The sequence below is a fragment of the Saimiri boliviensis genome, chromosome 17 (assembly GCF_048565385.1).
Source record: "Saimiri boliviensis isolate mSaiBol1 chromosome 17, mSaiBol1.pri, whole genome shotgun sequence".
Classification (NCBI taxonomy): domain Eukaryota; kingdom Metazoa; phylum Chordata; class Mammalia; order Primates; family Cebidae; genus Saimiri; species Saimiri boliviensis.
Window position 1 is genome coordinate 5709519 of NC_133465.1, and position 20200 is coordinate 5729718.

The following is a 20200-nucleotide window of genomic DNA, read 5'->3' on the forward strand; positions in this document are numbered from 1 at the left end:
CTTTCAGCCTCCAACTTCTACCCCAAGGTAAAGCCTGTGCATATGTAAGATCGTGCATCAGCCAAGCCATGTTCCACCTGCCAGTTGGTATATGGGAAACAGACAGCTGGTCACCAACGAGGGCCTGCCCCATCCAACACGATCCTGGGGAGCTGCAGGGCCCACTGTGCTTGCTGACAAAGGGGTCTGCTCAGCGTTCTACCCACCTCTGTACCTTCCCCCTTCCCTACTGTTAGAAGCTTATCTGTCTGCGAGCAGCTGGTGGGAAAGCTGAGCCGAAAGGCACCTTGGCCATGGGATCTTTGCCTAAGGATGTGAAACAGGAGACTGTGTATTTGGGGCAACTTAACACCGGCCAGAGCCCAGCCAGCAGGCCAGGGAAGAAGGGACTGACTAGACAGGCGTGTGCTTCACAGGAGGTCTAACTCCCTTGGCTGGGGGCTGGAACCCCTCCTCCCAGCGTGGGGAGCTCTACTCTAGTGAGCTGGGGCACACATGTCCCTGGGGAAAATAAAACAAAAACAAAAAAACAAAAAAGGGCCACTGCACAGGGTCACTCCCACTGACCCAGTTGGACGACACGTTAATTGGGGCTTCTGAGCCCTGCTGACTCTTGAGTTCCTCTTGCTGTCTGGTTTCAGCAGAGTAGGGAGTTAATGAGCAAACAGCTTAAGGAAGGACAACTCTCTGTCCCTGCTGAGGACCACCTGTGCCCCTCCTCTGTCCCTTCCTCTGTGTGCCATGGCTCGATGGGCCAGAAAACCCTATTTAAACAAATAATAAACAAATCAGCAAAATCCATCTGGGGTACCATGTTTGGTCCGAGTGTAAGATGCCAGGAACAGGGAGTTACCTGGAGATTTCAAGGCCAGGCAGACAGCCTGAGAAGGGCCAAGAGAAGGCCTTGTGTTGGGTTCCTCTGTTTAGTCAAAGCAAGAAATAGGTCCTGTGATAGAACACTTAATGGAAGACCCTGCGATCAGGACTGAATTTAAATTCTAGCCTGCCAGGCCTGAGGACCAGTGAAAACCAGATTATATGACAGCCTTTTGCTGCTATTTCATTTGTTCTGACCTGATAATAAAAATCAGAATCATTAAAAAAGGAAAAATCCTGGTACTGCCATTTCCTAGCTGGGTCTCCTTGGTCAACTCAATCTGTCTGAGTCTCACATTCCTCATCTGAAAATGGAGAGTAGCACATCTCTCTTTGGATTAGCATGAGGCAAAAGACATGATTCATACATAACATGCCCAGCACAGTGCCTGGCCCTTATAAGACACCCAGTAAAATTATGGCTATTGTTACAACAATTAAAAGGAGGCCTCCTTTTTCAAATAAATCTCAGTCAAAACCACGCTTTGGATCTCCAGGGAATTACTGTAAGTGAAAAGGGCTGGATGGCAGGCAGTGGACATTAGAGACAGCATGCGTATCTTCCAAGTACTGAGAATGCTTGTCCTAGAGCTGTGGGTCCCAAATATTAGTACTGGTTGCATCAGACCCGGACAGTGATACTTGTTTAAAATACAGATCCCCAGTGGGTCTGGGACTAGGGTCAGGCGAACCAGAAGGCAAGAACATGAAATTTAAGGAGGCAGTTGCTGTGGGGTGCTGACCCCGTACTATACAACCCTGAGAGTGAGTGTCTCCTTAAATCTTGTGTCCTGGCTGACCTGCTTCCCTTGGCCATCAGGGCCCTGATTCCACATCCCTCTCAGATCCTCAGAATAGGAATCTCTGGGGTGGGGCCTGGCAATCTGTCTTTGTATCTCAGGTGGTTCTGATATACTGTCAGATTTGGGAATCACTGTCCAAGAATCCCCATTTTCCAATGCCAGTTTCGATTATTCTCTAAATACAGCAAGACAGCAGAATCTACTTATTTCCACCTTCACTTGGCCCTGTTCCAAACCTCATGGCTACACCAAAGCCACTGGAATTCTGCAGCTGAATTCTCTCTTTAAATTTAGAGAAAAACTCATCAACATGGGGTTGCAGCTGCCAGCTTTCAATGATCTGAGCCTTACTCAAGAAGCCAGGAGTGTCAGGCAAAATGGACTGCCCAGGCCCTGCAACCCACTAGACCTCTGGGAACTAACAAAGGCCTTCTTCATAGAGTTTTGGCTGCTTGCTGCCTGCCAGTGATCTACCTGCTTGCCGTTTACCTGAAGGCACCACCAGGGAAGGACCCAGCCTGATTATATTTAAACAGCCATGGCATGTTATCAATGCTTACTACTCCACAACACCAACATTGTATAAACACACAAAGCTCAAGGATATGTGGTTTACAGAAACTAAAGAAGTTGATTTTCCAAAATAAGCCATGTTTCATTCTCATCCAATCTCAATAAAATCCTATCACTCCTTTGCTTAAAATCTTTTAGCAGGCCCGGTGGGGTGGCTCACGCCTGTAATCCCAGCACTTTGGGAGGCCAAGGTGGGTGGATCACGAGGTCAGGAGTTTGAGATCGGCCTGGCCGATGTGGTAAAACCCTGTCTCTACTAAACTTAGCAGGGCGTGGTGGCACGCACCTGTAATCCTAGCTACTTGGGAGGCTGTGCCAGAGACTCTCTTGAACCCGGGAGGTAGAGGGTGCAGTGAGCCAAGATCACATCACTGCACTCCTGCCTGGGTGACACAGGAAGACTCATCTCAAAGAAAAACCAACAAAAAAAAACCTTTTAGCAGCTCCTCACAGTATCCAGAATTGACTCTAAACTCCTTCGTCTGGCCTTCTAGGCCTTGCGTGATCACCCTGGCTGAACGCCTGCTTCCTTGAAGCACAGCCGCCCCATCTGTCTTACTTGTGGCTCTTTGGTCTCGTGTCATGTTTCTCTATCTCTGCTCAGAATAGACTCCTCTTTCTTGCCTTGTTTTCTTATAAACACTCATTTTAAGTAAATATTCATCCTGCTCTTTACCCTCATCACATCCAGAACAATCACTTACAGTGAAAGAATGACTGTGTTTCACTATATTTTATCACTGTTTACCTTCCCCATTAGATCATAAGGTAGTTAAGGGCAAGAATTTGGGGCAGATGCAGTGGCTCATGCCTGCAATCCCAGGACTTTGGGAGGCCAAGGTGGGCGGATCACTTGAGCCCAAGAATTTTAGACCACCCTAGGCAATATGGAGAAACCTTGTCTCTACAAAAAACAAAAATTAGCCAGGCCTAGTGGCTCATGCCTATAGTCCCAGCTACTCAGGAGGCTAAGATGGGAGGATCACCTGAGCCTGAGAAGTTGAGGCTGCAGTGAGCTGTGATTATACCTCTGTACTCCAGCCTGGGAAACAGAGTGAGACTATATTTTTTTAAAAAAAGACAATTTCATTGCATCCATTTCTGTATCCCCAGTGCTTCATACAGTAAGATTCAACATACGCAGAGTGATCAGAGAGGTTAAGTGACTTGCTCAATGCCACACTGAAAATTTAGTGCAAAGCCAGGTCTGGAGCAGAGGTGGCTTGACCCTCATTCAGGGCTTTTCAAATGGTGCCACAGACTCTCCCTCAGCAGGACCCCACACTGTTTTCCCATTACAGTGATGATGACTCTGTAGGAAACTATGTGCCCTATCTGGCTTGATCACCTTACAACCTACAGTGGGAACCTGTGGGTGCTAGAGGGATGGGGCTAAAGTCTGGCCTGTGGCATGGAATTCTCACCAGGGTGTCAATTAGACCTTGTCAATTAGCATGGTGCCTCAACCCCTACACTCTCCATACCAGCCACCATGCTGGTTTGAGATTCCTCTTGAAATCACAGAAACCCATTTCTCCAACACCCATTTCACAACAGTCATTCTAATCATCTTACCCAGGGTTAAGTAAATCAGTCCAAGAGCCAAATTGGGCCTTTCACCTGTTTTGCAAATAAATTTTTTTCTGGAAGACATCCGTGCTCATTTGTTTATGTATTCTCTGTGGCTGCAGATTTGAGTGGAGACCATATGTCCAGAAAAGCGTAAAATAGTTACTATCTGGCCTTTACAGAAAAAGTTTTGCAGACCCTTGGATCTAGCCCAAGGAACAGGGAATCCAGACTGCAAACAGCCCCTCCCTTCTACCAAGGGACCGGCTGCCCCTACTCTGGAAGTGAGTGAACCAACTGGCTTTTGAATGAAGTCATTTCTTTTTTTAGCCCTGGTTACAGGCCTAGGATCCAGGAGGAGGTTTTGTCGGTCAGAGGCACACAGGGACCAGCAACACCGAATACATAGCCTGACACATCGTGACACTCAATTAATGTTTACTGAATAAATAAACAAACAAAGGCACGGGAAATCAGCCAGTCTGAGCCTTGAACAAAAGTCCATACTCCTCCCGTCAGTTTCAAGGTGACCAGTCACACAGGTGCCTGGCAGCAGCCGGGTGACCTAGATTTGTCAGACCTTATCTTATCGGCTTTCCTTTCTCCTGTATTTACCCAGCACCTGCCCCCACAACACTTGGGGCAGGCCGGCCTCTTGTTTTGATAGAGAAAGAGACAGACAGGGAAGTTTGTGTTTTTTGTTGTCGTTTTCTCCTGCTGGTGGTGGGGAGAATCAAGAAATATTGGGGCTTCGAGCATCAAGGAGCTCAATGAAGTCTAGTTTCACTGGCTTCCTCTCCCCTCAGGTTTCCTAGGTGAATGCGTCTGGGATGAACCTTAAAGGCCCCCTCCAAGTCCCACCTGTGGTTTGGAACATTCTGCATCTAAACGGGAAAGGCCAGCTGTGGATAAAGCTGGCAGCTTTCAGAAGGTCAGGAGTGTAAACACAGCAGCCCCCAGCCAGGCAGAGGCCTGGTCCTGAGAACACAGGCATTCCTCCAAAGATGCATCAAGAACAGGGGGCTGCCCCACCAGGCTGGGCAAGCTCACTCTGCTGGGGAGGGAGGACAAGGGCCACCAGCGAAAACACGGCCGCAGGCACTTCAGCATCTCATGAAAATTAGGCAAACTGAATGGAGAGCACTATGGAAATGCCGGCTTTTCAGCTGCCCCGATGACCCCGGGGCCAGGCTCAGGAAGGAGATCCTCGTTTCTGTTGCCACCAGCCACTCCTTCAGGCGCTGGGCCTCCCAGGAAGCAAAGGGTACTGGGTACGAGCTCAGTGAGGGCAACGCTTGCGTCTGTTTGCCACCGTGTTCCCAGAGTCTAGCACGTCAGAGGAGCTCACGCAAAGCGGAACAAATGACAGGGCTCAGTGCGGCAGGGTTCACTCAGGGATTTTTTGTTTTGGCGTGGAAAGACTCTTCTGTCTCCTCATTTATCTGGTGGGGCGCTAAGGTGGCGGTTAGTCTCCCAACAGATAAGTGAGGAAACAGAAAACTGCCTTTGGTGGAGCCAACACTAACAGGAAGGAAAAGGCGCTCCCGGGCCCCCAAAGATAGAGAATTTTCCTTTCGATGATCGTAACTTACCCCTTCAAAGACCTAAGGGTGTCGGGGGCAAAAGGGGAGGAGGGCACCAGCGCCACCTGCTCCGCCTCTTGACATCACTGTGGTCTGGAAGGGAGGGAGCTTATGGGCTGATGAGATGTTGTTGTTTTTAGCATCTCCTCCTCTCTTCCTCTCTCCCTCCTCCTCTGACTCACTGTCCAGCCACCAGCATAAGCCTGGGAGAAGAGGGAAACAGCTAAAGCTCCCCTTGGCTGGGAAGTCCTTACCCCAGAGATAATACTCTGGGTCACCAGGTCAAACCCTCCTCACAGCAGCTTTGCTGAGTGCTTTGGAAACAAAGGTTTTTTTTTTTTTAAAAAAAAAAAAAACAAAGGTTTTTGTTTTTTTTAAGATAAAGAAAAGGGTTTCTTTCAAAAGATACCCCCACCCCCCACCCTGAAGGGTCACAGAAGGAATCAAACGGACATGCAATTCTTAGCTCCTGCTTCACTGCCTGGGCCAGAGATGTCTCTTCCAGCCATCTGGGCTCCTGTATCACAGCAGATTGAGGGCCTCGGGTGGGTCAGAGGCACAGTAACCAGCTGACAGACTGGAAGGGAAGGAGGCAGGGGGAGACTTTTGCATTGACATTCTAGAGAGGCCTGGCTGCTGCCGAAAGGTAAGGCCCCAGAGAGCCGTGGTGCAAGGTGCTGTTGCTATTTCACTACCTCCTGAGACCTGCTGGCTCCCCTGGGAGGATAAGGAACAGGCAACTCCATAATGAGAGGCCTCAAAAGACCACAGATGACAACTGTAGAACTCAACAGCAACAGCTGAGACTCTCCAAAATGAAGGGCAACAAACAAGTGTGCTAGACCTTTTGGGGTGCCAGGCCCTGTTCTGAGTGTCACCTTCCATTTGCTTTCCTTCGTGTATTTCCATAGACTAACATTAGCTTCCAACATTTATTGAGCAGTTACTATATGCCAGGCCCTGGGGCAGGACTTCACATTGGTTACCTCATTTAATTTTCACAAAAATCCTATCAGGTATCTAATATTATTATTAATCCCATTTACCATTGAGGCCATTAAGACACAGAGTGGAGGGGGCAGGCTCTGTGGCTCATGCCGGTAATCCCAGCACTTTGGGAGGCCAAGGTGGGTGGATCACCTGAGGTCAGGAGTTCCAGACCAGCCTGGCCAACATGGTGAAACCCTGTCTCTACTAAAAATACAAAAAAAAAAAAAAAAAAAAAAATTAGCTGGGTGTGGTGGCAGGCACTTGTAATGCAGCTACTTGGAGGCTGAGTAGGAGGAGAACTGCTTGAACCCGGGAAGCGGAGGGTCCAGTGAACTGAGATCACACCATTGTTGCACTCTAGCCTCTAGCCTGGGCGACAGAGCAAGATTCTGTCTCAAAACGAAACAAAACAAACAAACAAAAAAGACACAGAAGACACAGAGGGATTACCTACTGTACACAGCTACCAAATGAATAAGCCAGGGTTGGAACCCAGACGGTCTGGCTCAGAGGTTATACCATGAGCTGCTATGTTATATGGTCTCATATCCGATGCTACCACATTAGACTCAGAAGATGTGGGGGAGGTAAAAGGAAATTTAAAGACAGTCTAACCTGTTGCACTCATTTGGATAAATGAAAAAAAGGGAGAGACAGAGAGGTGATCCGTTTTGTCCAAGATCATACCGCTTGATCTTTTCAATCTCCCAGCCGCCGGCCCTCTCCCAGGGCTCCCTCCGGCACTTACAAGCATCTGCTATGTGCAAGGTGGTGTGGTGGGAAGGAGGTGGCAAAGTACAAACTCAAGAGGCCCTTGGTTTCTCTCTGGGCCTTGGTTTCCTAATCTGCAAAATGAGGAGTTGAACTAGAAACTCCAGGTTCAAAGGCAACCCCAGCCATAAAGTTCTAAGCACGTATGACTCCAGGACATTGAGAATCTTGTTAGGAAGCAAGACAATTATATATAAAAAGTGCAAGTAACGATAATAACGCAGGCCACACCACAAGACAGTCATTAATTTCCAAATGAACAACTAGACGGTGATTTCGACAGACACTTGAGAGGAGCATCCTATAAATCAGTAAGACTTACTGGAAGAAAAAAATACGTGAGCTGGTCTTCAAGAATGGGTAGGAAGTGAATAAACAGAGAGGAAAGGAGAAGGATTCACCAAGGCAAGGGAAATGACAGAAGGGAAGAAAGGTGGGGTTTGCCACAAGTATTACTGAGTAGACCATAAAATAGGCAACGTGCAAAGAGCCTAGGCCACATTGCCAAGTGGTAGCAAAAAGCGCCATGCGCAGATCTGAATCCAGACCCAACAGGCTTCTTGGTAACCTATGGCCTTAATCCCCACCTTGAAAGGATGTTGTAAAGTAAGTGATGCAGTAAGCAAAATACCTAAAGGAGTTCCTGGCACACAGTAGGTGCTCAATAAAGAGAAAAGTGTTGGGCTGGGTGTGGTGGCTCACGCCTGTAATCTCAGCATTTTGGGAAGCCAAGGCGGGCGGATCACTTGAGGTCAAGTCAGGAGATCGAGACCGGCCTGGCCAACATGGTGAAACCACATCTCCACTAAAAATACAAAAATTAGCCAGGTGTGGTGGCATGTGCCTATAATCCCAGCCACTCGGGAGGCTGAGGCAGGAGAACTGCTTGAACACAAAAGCTGGAGGTTGCAGTGAGGAGAGATGGTGCCTTTGCACTCCAGCCTGGGCAACAGAATGGGACTCCATCTTAAAAAAAATAAAACAACAGCAACAAAAACCCCCACGAGTCTTTAGCACCAGCGTGGTGGCTCACCTATAATCCCAACACTTTGGGAGGTCCACTTGAGGTCAGGAGTTTTAGAACAGCCTAGGGAACAGAGTGAGACCTTGTCTATACATAAAAACAAAAAACAGGCCAGGCGCGGTGGGTCACGCCTGTAATCCCACCACTTTGGGAGGCCGAGGCAGGTGGATCACAAGGTCAGCAGTTCAAGACCAACACGGTGAAACCCTGTCTCTACTAAAAATACAAAAATTAGCCAGGCATGGTGGTGCACGCCTGTAATTCCAGCTACTCAGGAGGCTGAGGCAGGAGAATCACTTGAACCGGGGAGACGGAGGTTGCAGTGAGCCAAGATTGTGCCACTGCACTCTAGCCTGGGTGAGAGACTCTATCTCAAAACAAACAAACAAACAAACAAAAAACTAAGAAGGGGTTCAATAAATAATAGCTAATAGCGGCAATGTAGATTTTACATCTTGTGTGTTTGTTACAACACCAAACAACCTCGTCTGCAACGTTCTTCTATCCTCCGTGGTGAGCCTTGCATTCCCATGTTTCCTAAAGACCACAGGCTCTTTAAATGCAGGAGTCATCTCCTTATCTCTACCATCCAGGTTTCAATGTTGTTTAAAGCACAAGAAATATTGAACTGAACAAGCAGTGTACGACCGTGGATTCTAGTCAGGCCCCCAAATACAAACACCCAAGCTAGCAATGGTACAGACTTACCAATCCAGAGGCCAGAGGGAATGCCATTGCTCAAACAGAAACAAAGGGATCCTGCACTCCCTTCTTGCTTCCCAGAGTGAACACCCTGATGAAAATGCGTTTCTTTGGATTTCGACTGGGAACACAAGCTTGATTACCAGTGCCCCTGCTGAGAGCCTAGACACTAATACACAAACCGATCTTATGACTGGAACCTTAAAGGCATCTATCTGCAAACCACAGAGTTAATTTTCAGGGTACGCCTCATCACTCAAGTCAACGTTTCCTTTTGGTATTTAAAGTAACCACATAGAAAGAATCACATTTGAGCAGATTTTGTGCTCCAGCTGCCTGCAGTCTGCAGCAAAAGAGAAACAAAACATAAAGATGATTCACCAGATTTGGTCCCAGCAGCTCCCTTGATACTAAATTGGTGAGCAAGTCTACGTGTACCCAGATCATTAATTTTCACAGGGAGCAGGCGTGACTGACTGTGGGACAGGTCTGCCTCCCATCTAAAGCATGTGACTTCCTGAACTCAATTCCCCTTGTCCATGCCTACCAATGATAAAGACAATTTTTTAAAAAACCATAGAATGCTTCTATTTCTTTTGCCAAGCAGTGGTCAAGGAGTATTTGCTGAATGACCACCATGTGCCTGGAACACATTCAGACCACTGCAATGGACAGACAGCACTTGCTCCATTCTAGTCTCTTCCTCGCTAGTTCACCTACCATACCACGGCAACACTGACCATTTGCTGGTCATGTCATCGCTTGCTTAAAAGTTTTCAGTAGCAGCCGGGTGCGGTGGCTCAAGCCTGTAATCCCAGCACTTTGGGAGGCCGAGGCGGGTGGATCACGAGGTCGAGAGATCGAGACCATCCTAGTCATCACGGTGAAACCCCGTCTCTACTAAAAATACAAAAAATTAGCTGGGCATGGTGGTGCGTGCCTGTAATCCCAGCTACTCAGGAGGCTGGGGCAGGAGAATTGCTTGAACCCAGGAGGCGGAGGTTGCGGTGAGCCGAGATCGTGCCATTGCACTCCAGTCTGGGTAACAAGAGCAAAACTCTGTCTCAAAAAAAAAAAAAAAAAAAAAAAAAGTTTTCAGTAGCATCCAGCTGTCAATGGGATAACATCCTAGCTTCTATTCTAATAATCTGACTTCAACCTACACTTTCAATGTGTTTTCACAATTTTTCAACCTCTACCCAAAGAAAGGCTGCTCCCTGCCTCTGGCTCTTTGTTCCTGCTGCTCCTTTTACCAGCTCCTCCCCATCATTTGAGGCTTCTGCTTCCAGGCACAGGTCAATGTCACTTCTTCCAACAAGTCTTCCCAGAACTGCATTTTCTAGAAGTTTGATACTGTGTTTGCATGTGTGTGTGTGTGTGTGTGTGTGTGTGTGTGTGTGTGTGTGTGTTTCCTTTTTTTGACCAACAGTATCTTTGGTGGAGAGCCTGAGGAAAGCCATGAAACCCTCCCTAGAAAAATATACATGCAATTTCATGGATTCCCTGAAGCCAGTCCATAGACCCAGATTGAAACTCACTGATAAAGATCTCTATCTTAGAGTACTAAGTCTTCACTCAGATATTCACTGAGAATCTACCAGTCTTAGAAGCTGTGCTGCTGCTAGAGACCCAAAAATGATATCACAATCGTCTCTTCAAGTAATTCACAGGCTAATGGGAAACATGCGTCATCATACTGTGATAATTACTTTAAAAGAAACACAAGATGAAGCAGAAACTTCAAGAAGGCATAACATGAATCTATTATTTCCCAAACTAGGATAAAAGTTCCTTGAGAACAAAATCTTTGAGGATAGTATTATAGTATCTAAAATAGTGTTATGGGCCGGGCGCGGTGGCTCACGTCTGTAATCCAAGCACTTTGGAGGCCAAGGCGGGCAGATCACCTGAGGTTGGGAGTTCAAGACCAGCCTGACCAACATGGTGAAACCCCGTCTTTAAAAAAATAAAATAAAATAGTGCTATGTACACACACAGCAGAGTACATAATCAGGATTTGTGTAAAGACAGAGTGGAATCTATAAGATGAAAAGAGCAAGTATAGGCACAGTCCCCATTGCCAGCACCCACATACGCCAGAAACTCTTGAGATCCAGTTAAAATGGTCCCACTTTGGACCAATTGTGCTATACAAATTATCTCAATCTGGGCACAGTGGCTCTCATCTGTAATCCCAGCACTTTGGCAGGCCAACGCAGGTGGATCGCTTAAGGTCAGGAGTTCGAGACCAGCCTGGCCAACAGAGTGAAACCTCGTCTCTAATAAAAATACAAAAATTATCTGGGCATGGTGATACACGCCTATAATTCCAGCTACTCAGGGGGCTGAGGCACAAGAAATGCTTGAACCCGGGAGGTGGAGATTGCAGTGAGCCAAGATTGCACCACTGCACTATAGCCTGGGTGACAGAATGAGACTTTGTCTCAAAAAAAAAGAAAAAAAAAAAAAATCCCAGCCTAATTTATGGCTCTTTTCATCCTGAACAGGTTCAATCTCTGCCCCTATGGAAGAAAGATACCATAAGATACTATATTTTACAAGCCCCAAATCATTTCTTTTCACCAAGAAACACTGTAAAGTAACCACATCCCTTTGTTTGGAGACATTCTGTACAGACTTGATTCACCTGTCACCCCTTCCTGGGTGGTCAACAGATACTTCTAGAGTAGTACAAAAGAGCTAATGATTCATTAGTAGGAGACAGGGCTTCCAAAGGTCACACAGTTGAAGAAAAGAATTAAGTAATTTTAGGTTGGGAAATGTGATTCTCTTTATAAATGCCAAAATGGTAGAGCATGTCTTGAAACTGCGCTTATTGGGTTGTGCTGGAACTCATCCATAATTTGTCCCTTCTGCCTTGGCTATAGCTTAGACGTGACGTTTAAGAAACACTGACATGGCTGGGTGCAGTGGCTCACATCTCTAATCCTAGCACTTTGGGAGGCCGAGGCAGGCAGATCACTTGAGTTCAGGGATTCGAGACCAGCCTGGCCAACATGGCAAAACCCGTCTCTACTAAAACTACCAAAATTAGCCGGGCGTGGTCATGCACACCTGCAATCCCAGAGACTCAGAAGGCTGAGACAGGAGACTCTCTTGAACCCAGGAGGCAGAGGTTGCAGTGAGCCGACATCACGCCACTACACTCCAGTCTGGGCAACAGAGTGAGACTCCATCTCAAAAAAAAAAAAAAAAGAAAAGAGATACTAGCATTCAACAGCAAAGCGGCAGAGGCACCCACTAAATCTTGGGCCATACAGAGCAGCTGTTCCCACTCTTCTGTTTCTTAGCACCATTGCTCTGGTAAAGAGCCAGCTCCCACTATTCTAGAAACAAAAGGTTTACTTTTTTAGATAGACATTTATGCCTGCAATCTGTTTTTTCCCTCCTCTTAAAAAATAAATATGAATTTTATGCGGGCATGTTTTTGTAAAAATCATTATGTCATATAGCCACTGGATCTCAAAAAATTAGAGCTCAGTTCACAAAACTAGAGCTCAAAGTATCTATTTTGCAAGTTAGGTAAGTCCATAGAACAATTATCTTTACGAGCTACATCTCATATTGTAGAGATTCTTTTTTTTTTATTATTTCTTTTCTTTATTTTTAATTTTTGCTAACTAGCATTCTGGTCTGATTACACTGTGCATGTTCTTTATACATTTGGATGTCTAAACGTGACACAGCAGTCACTAACAGCACTACTAATGATGTAACTCAACGCTCACTATACCTTTTTCCAGGGCACCTAGAGAAAAAAAGAAATGAGGGGAGTCTTAGAAATTATGTTCCTGTATTTATTATTTACATGAAGTTTTCAGGACATACATAATTCCATCAAGATTTTAGAGAGTGGTTTTATTGTACATTAAAAACACAAACTGGCCAGGCGCCGTGGCTCACGCCTATAATCCCAACACTTTGGGAGGCCAAAGCAAGCAGATCACTGGAGATCAGGAGTTTGAGACCAGCCTGACCAACATGGTGAAATCCTGTCTCTACTAAAAATACAAAAATTAGCCCGGTATGGTAGTGTGTGCCTGTGATCCCAGCTACTTGAGAGCCTGAGGCAGGAGAATCACTTGAACCCAGGAAGCGGAGGTTGCAGCAAGCCGAGATCACACCACTGTACTACAGCCTGGTCCACAGAGGGAGACTCCATCTCAACAAAAGAAGAAAAAACAAAACAAAACAAAACAAACTGGTGAGCTGTGGGAATTGAGAAGCAAATCCCTGCCCTAATAGGCAGAGTGGACAGGAGAGAACGGGGCAGATCTCGGTGCTTCCACAGCAGCCCTCCCTCCGTAGCACTGCTCCTAAGCCACTGCACTGGGTACTACACTACACTGGTGTAGAACAGGAGGGCTCAGAGCCAGATCTGGGAAACTGAGGGCAGAGTCTACCTTGGCAGCCACTAGATCAATACAAGGCTTCAGAACATCTCACTCCCTGACTCTTCTCAAAGCAATGCCGCATCTAATCTCTAGACAGGAAGGGAAAACCTAATGTCACCACTGCCAGCCCGATGGAACCCCCCAGGACCAAAACCACCTGCGTCCTAAATGCTCCCGACCTCAGCAGGACTGCCCAGAGCCTGAAAACAAGTCAGGCCAGGGCTCCTCACACAGAACACCGTGGAGGGGTACAAGGTAGACGGCCCTGGTTCTGAGGCTGTGTGACCTCAGGCTGGTCACTGAGTCACCCATGACTTGTTTCCTCATGAAGAGAGGCTTGAACGAGATGATCGGTAATTCTGGGAATGCCTTATTTGTCACCAGAAGATAATCTGACCTTTAGATCTGATATAACAATACTGTAGGCCAAATGCCTGTAATCCCAGCACTTTGGAAGGCTGAGGCGGGTAGATCACGAGGTTAAGAGATGGAGACTATCCTGGCCCACACGGTGAAAACCCATCTCTACTAAAAATACAAAAATTAGCTGGGTGTGGTGGTGGGCGACTGTAATCCCAGCTACTCAGGAGGCTGAGGCAGGAGAATGGCTTGAACCCGAGAGGTGGAAGCTGCAGTGAGCTGAGATCGTGCCACCGCACTCCAGTCTGGGCGACAGAGCGAGACTTCATTTCAAAATAGTAATAATAATAACGTAAATAGTCTTGCAGACTAAGCAAAAGGTTTCCTCATCCCACGTCCACTGCATACCCATTCTACAGTTCCTACCACCCCTTTCCTCTGGGACCCAGAGCACTAAAGCAACCCTGTGTTGGCATGAAGTCACAAATCCCCAAAGTGGGTTTGTGATAAATTAACCCAACGTATCATTCCTAAATGGCCAACTCCACAATGCCATCAAGGGGTTGGCAGGAGGGAGGCAAAGGCAGGACAACAGACAAAAAATTTTCATACAAAAGCTTTGTGAAGACCCAGGTTTCCATAATAGATTACGTCCACTAAAATGAGTGTTTCGATTATTCTCACTAGGTCTGGCTACTCACTGTTCCAATTGAAGCTATTATTATTTTATAACCAAAGCATATTTTTATACTAGGGCTTATACCATTAGGGAAGAAACAACAGTGTGAGCAGTTCCTCGTGCCAACTCAAAATACCTCTGCATGCAAACACTCCAGCATTTAGACCGCAACACCCCCTAAGAAAGAAATTGTAGGATGCCTCAGCACATTCCCTAGATCATTCTGCCATCAATTCAAAGAGTTTTCCCCCCTACCCTCTCTTCCATATTACAGAGAAAATGCCATGTTACCTTTTGACAGATACACTTGGCTTTTGATCACTCCTTCTCATATCCAACTCTTGTGCTTCAGGTTCTAAAGTGAAGCCATCTTAGCCAAACTAAAACTGGTTGGTGTCAGGCAGGAATAATCTCCTCCAACCCACCCTCTTGCCTTTTTGCTCTTTTCTTTTGGACACTAAGGCCAAGAGAAGCAAACAGACTACTTTATATTTACAGAGAGCTTTGTAATTTGCAAACCACCCACATGCCCATGACCTCATCTGAGACTCATAACAATCCAATGAGATAAACCTGCTCCCCCAAGTAAGGTATGCCTACTCCACAGGACTGTTATGGGGATAGCACATGGTGAGCACACAGTTAAGTGCTGGCTGCTAGAGACATTTGCTATGGTCTGAATGCCTCCCCAAAATTCATATGTTGTTGAAATGCTCACCCCTAAGATCAGGCCTTTGAGAGGTGATGAGCTCATCAGGCAAAGCTCTTGTGAATGGGATTAGTGTCCTTATAAAGAGGCCAGAGAGAGAACCCTCCCTTCTACCATGTCAGATTAAGTGAGGAGCTGTCTGTGAGCCAGAAAGTAGGCCCTCACTGAACTGAAACTGCTGGTACCTTGAACTTGGACTTCCCAGCCTCCGGAACTGTGAGAAACAAATTTCCGTTGTTTATAAGCTAACGAGTCTATGGTATTTTGTTTTAGCAACCCTAATGGACTAAGAGAGCCTTAAACACAGTAAACATTATTTTACCTGTTTTATGAGCGAGAAACTGAGGCTTGGAAATTGGATAGTTGGCTGCAGACAACCAGGGCCTCTAGGGATCTAGAGCAAGCTGGGAAGGCAGAAAGCCTGGTGCAGGATTCTTTCCACCACCATGGCAATACAAGACCCCAGCTGTTCTCAAAAACTGTTTAACTGTACATTTCCATGTAGGCTTAGGCACACTGATAGGAAGGAGCCTGATGTTCCAGTCCTAGTCCCAGTTTGCTGCTGGTCACACACTCAGACCTTTGTGTCCCCTTCTTCATAACGAAAGCACTCACATTTTTTTCTTTTTTCTTTTTTTTTGCACTAAACAAATGTCAAGCTTTCAGATGAAAGGCCCTATTACCAGTACAAAGTATCATTTAATTACACTGCTGCTCCAGCTCCAGTTATCTGCTTCCTAGCTCCTAACTCCCACTGGGCAGATTCTGAAACTGCATAGGAGATTAAGTCAAGAGAGGAGAACAGGAGAGACATTCTCTCCTTGAACTTTCTTAAATGGAAGAGAGGAGGGGGAAAAATGAAAAGAAAGGCCTATTTTCCAAGGAGGAGGCTGGGGCAATGATCTTTCCATTAGGCAGACCTGCATAAGAATCTATAGATTATTTAATGCCGGGGGTGGCTGTGGAGTGAAATAAAGGAATCTTTGTGCAATGCCAGCCACAGCTCCCTCACACTTTCCCCACAGTCAGGCATTTCACCCAACCCTTTAAATCATCAAGCTCTAATGCACCCCATCTGTGTACCGGCCTGAGCCAATGAAACTGAAGCCTGTGCTGACTTTGGCCTGGACTGGTGAATGAGCCTTTCTGCCCCAAAAAGCAGAGGAAGGACGTGAGGCCAACAAAGTATTTTTTTTTTTTCTCATTACTTGTCTTCTCCAAGGCTCAACCTCCATCTATTCATTTATCATTCACTGAGCTCTGGCCATGGGTCAGGTTCTGACCCTGAGACACAAAGCTGATACGGGCGATGGCCCAAGGACATGTGAGAAAGAGCTCAGGAGAAAAGAGGAGGGAGGTGAAGGAGAAGGGACACTCTTGACTACAGCACAGAGCCCTGAAATACCCCTACCTGCATATTCAGGGAATGTGGCTTAGTTCTGAGCGGCTAAAACAAAGTAGAGAACCAGCTGGAGACCTAACAAGAAAAAGCTAGACCCTACCAAACTGTCAAAGGCCCTGTATACCAGGCCAAAGAGAAAAGACACACATTCTTAAGGGCCATTGCCATCTCCACATAGTCAGCTTCTGCCCATCTTACAAGGGCCAGATCAAAGAATCACCTCCTCCAGCAATCCCTCCTGAACACCCACTCCGAGTAATCAGTCTTCTCTGAACCTCTGATTTGACATCTTGGACAAGTTTTATGAGTTTCAGCTTCTTCATCCGCATAAAATATGACTCATGTCACCTACCTTAAAGACTTCACATGAAGGTTAAGTGAGAGAACATTTATAAAGTGTCAAGTTGCAGTTTTTAGTACATAGATGGGGCTAAAATACCTTATTGTATTAAAATACCTTCCTTGTATTAAAAAAAAATTATGCCTTGGCTTCCCTAGTAGACAATTTCTCTGGAGATTTCAAAAAAAAAAAAAAAAAAGACAACTCACAATTCCCCTCCAACTTCGCAAACCCAGTTCAAATGCCCAGGAGACCAACTCCTCTCTTCTCTCACTGACACCTCCTCACATTCAAACTTCCAGGCTCAAGGGGTTCCCCAAAATACAAAGGAAAGCTGAGAAGGAAGCTAAAGGCTGGCTGAAACATAGCTGCATAAAGGAAAGGAATGAGCAGAACTGTAAAGAAAGGAACGTGGGGCAGTGTGAGAGTCTGGCCAGAGGACAGGACTCTAAGAGGCTGTATGTTTCAAGCTCTGTGGTCACCTTAGGCCCTGGGGTGCGCCAGAACGAGGGGTTTGGTCCTCAGGCCTGATCTGAAAATCCTCACTACTACAGATGTGGTTGTACGGGCAGTTTTCTTCAGAGGTCTTCTTCCCAGGTCAAATCAGCCAGCTGAGGAGGACTGCTCGACAAGCACTGACTAGATCCTTCATTTCTTTCCGGCTAGGGCTACCAAACCAGAGGCACAGAAAGCAAAACAGCCACCTTTTCCAGCAGCTCTTACAAACAGATGAAAAATACTGATGTAAAAACGAAACAAAACGCTGTCTGGGTCTGCATAAAGGTGGGTTGGCTTGTTTTTACTTTAATGGCAATGAAGTGCAGGTTCTGGGTTAAGATGTTTTTTACTTTTTGTTTTTTTTATTTTTTCCTTTTTTTTTTTTCCCCAAGACGATTTTTTAAAGAAAAAGTCTCCCATGATCTCTTTCTCTTTGTCATGCAGCCTAGTAAAACCTGTTCCTCCTCCCCTGGGAATCCAGGGCCAGGAGGGAAGCAGTTCCCCCAAGAATGCTGCTTGAAGGATTCATTTTCTGAATCGCACAACTGGCCTGTTGATTTCTTTACTTATTAATAATCCCCCAACCCCAACTTTAGAAAGCAGCTGCCTAAGCACCTCAGGAAAAACAGGGTTCCATTCTTATCTCATGTATAAGCCACAAAGGCCTCCACAGGCCAGAGGGTCAGCTCTTCAACAAGCCCCTTTTGGTCCCTGCCAAAGGCCACCCATTTTAGTAATTCCACAGTCTCATAACTTCATGGGGGCTCTCTCATCTTGTTAAGAAACCCCTCTTATACGACATCCCCCTGCTTTCTTAGAATTCAACTTGTGAGCAGACAGCACTCTTCACTCTTCATCCGCCAACCTAAACCAAGCCAGCTGAGCACATGGCTCCGTCAATCCCCACCCCTTCCCTTCTCTGGCCTGCAAGCTGCCAGCCCCCAAAGCCTCCAACAAGGATGACACTTCATTTCCAAAATAACAAATTAAACTACTACCCTGTCCCTCCAACTCAGAGTTATTTCTCGGTTGACTGAGACAGTCATGTAGGTCACCCCTCCCTGTACAAAGGTGAAGTACAAGTATTCCGGTGTCTCGTGAGAGCCTGTAAACCTCGGTAACCTTAGGAGCACCAAGCGCCCTCCCCGGGGTAGGCAAGGGAGGCCTGCTAGAAAAGTGTACCTTGGAAATTAGTTCATCATGATTGGCCAAGTGAGCTCTGCAGTGAATGCAGCTGTAGGTCCGGTGGCAGGAGGGCAGATATGCCTGGAAAGTCTTCGATCTTGTCATCTTCACCATTGGCGCTGCTGAGTGTGGGGTGAACTCTGGGGCAGCCCACGAGGCACTCCCACAGGATGGGTCGCACGGGAAACAGCGGAAGACACAGGTAAAGGCCGTGGTTTGGCAGCGGGTGGGTGTGGGGCAGGCTCCACACGCTGGTGATGTCTTCGGCAGAAGAACCCTCACGCAGAGGTCTAGGGCTAGTTCTCAGCAGCCTGTAACATCAAGGGAAGAGGACTAACATTGGCTGATGGAGCAGGGCTCCCTACAAAGCAAGCAGAGTCCACCGCCACCTGTGAAGAGGACAGACAACACGTCTAGAATCAAATGACCCACTTCTTTGTTCTTTGAATCATGCCCAAGATATCCAATGAATGAGAAAGAAACCACTGGAGACTCCAGTCTCACTGCTTTTCTGGAGTGGGAAGTTCAGTATCATCTCAGCAGTTTCACTGGACACCCAGCACACTGGCATTATCATCATTCCCAGGCAGCCCTAGATATCATCAGGCTTGAAGAGGTGCTACCTACAGCCCCAGGGACAGGACTCCTAAGGGCCCCCCTCTCCTGAGCCAACCAAGGTGAGTGGTTAAAGAAGTGAAAGGATAGCCTCTAGAGCAGGCGTCCCCAAACTTTTTCCACAGGGGGCCAGTTCACTGTCCCTCAGACCGTTGGAGGGCCGCCACATACTGTGCTCCTCTCACTGACCACCAATGAAAGAGGTGCCCCTTCCTGAAGTGCAGCAGGGGGCCGGATAAATGGCCTCAGGGGGCCACATGCGGCCCGCGGGCGGGCCGTAGTTTGGAGACGCCTGCTCTAGAGATTCACCACATTCAACAGTCACACCTGGATTTCTCATCCATTTCCAGATGTCAGGAGTCCAACGCTTGAAGCCATCACCTACAGAGGCAGCAAAACCCATACCCCAGCCTTTGCTTTACGGATTGAGCATGGGATATAAAGGATCAAGTTCCCCATCAGCAGGATCCCTAATGGCAAGCTAGCTCTTTGGGAAGAAGTGATTCTCTTCGCAATACACCTTACTCAGAAATAAATGCATAGTACATTTTTAAAAAATGAATTAAATCAATGGCATAATCAGAATCCTGCATCTAAAATTCATAGTAACAGTGATTTTTACCAGAATTTCTCCCCAGCCCTCAGACTTCCCATTACTCATCCCATAGTACCATACATCTGTTCTACCACCGCCTCAGCTCTTTTACTGGGAACCAAGGACACTGAGAAAGTGAGGTGGCTCCCAAGGTAACCAAGTGAGCAGCAAGTCCAAGTAAAGGTCTGAGGGCAGGGTCACAAGGTCTCAGACTCCCTCTGCTTCTCTGTGGCTCACGTGCCTGAGGCTTCACTAATAGGGGTGGTGTTTCCACTTGCCTACCTCCCAGGAGAGCTGGGAGTGTTAATTAACACCTGCGTCACGCTTTGAAGATAAAATTATTTAGAGAGATGGGGAAGGAAGACAAACAAAATCAGATCTTCCTGGCTGGACTACGTCTGGGATCCATCTGGATGTTTAGAGAAAGCCTGCAAATCATCGTCATCTTTTTCCTCTAAACCTCCCTGGAACCAAATCATTTAAAGTGAAGCTGCCATCTTCCCTGGGATCC

The 20200-nt window shown here is 46.8% G+C and overlaps 1 protein-coding gene across 1 annotated transcript in view; it reads right to left on the reverse strand.

The window, feature by feature from the left end:
- YPEL2 (yippee like 2) overlaps positions 1 to 18781 on the reverse strand; it is a 48082-nt gene extending 29301 nt beyond the window's left edge. The window contains exon 1 of the mRNA XM_039476731.2: positions 18477 to 18781. Within this exon, the coding sequence (XP_039332665.1) occupies positions 18477 to 18593 (117 nt within the window). The 5' untranslated portion in view covers positions 18594 to 18781. The remainder of the gene's footprint in view (positions 1 to 18476) is intronic.
- Between the last annotated feature and the right edge of the window lie 1419 nt (positions 18782 to 20200).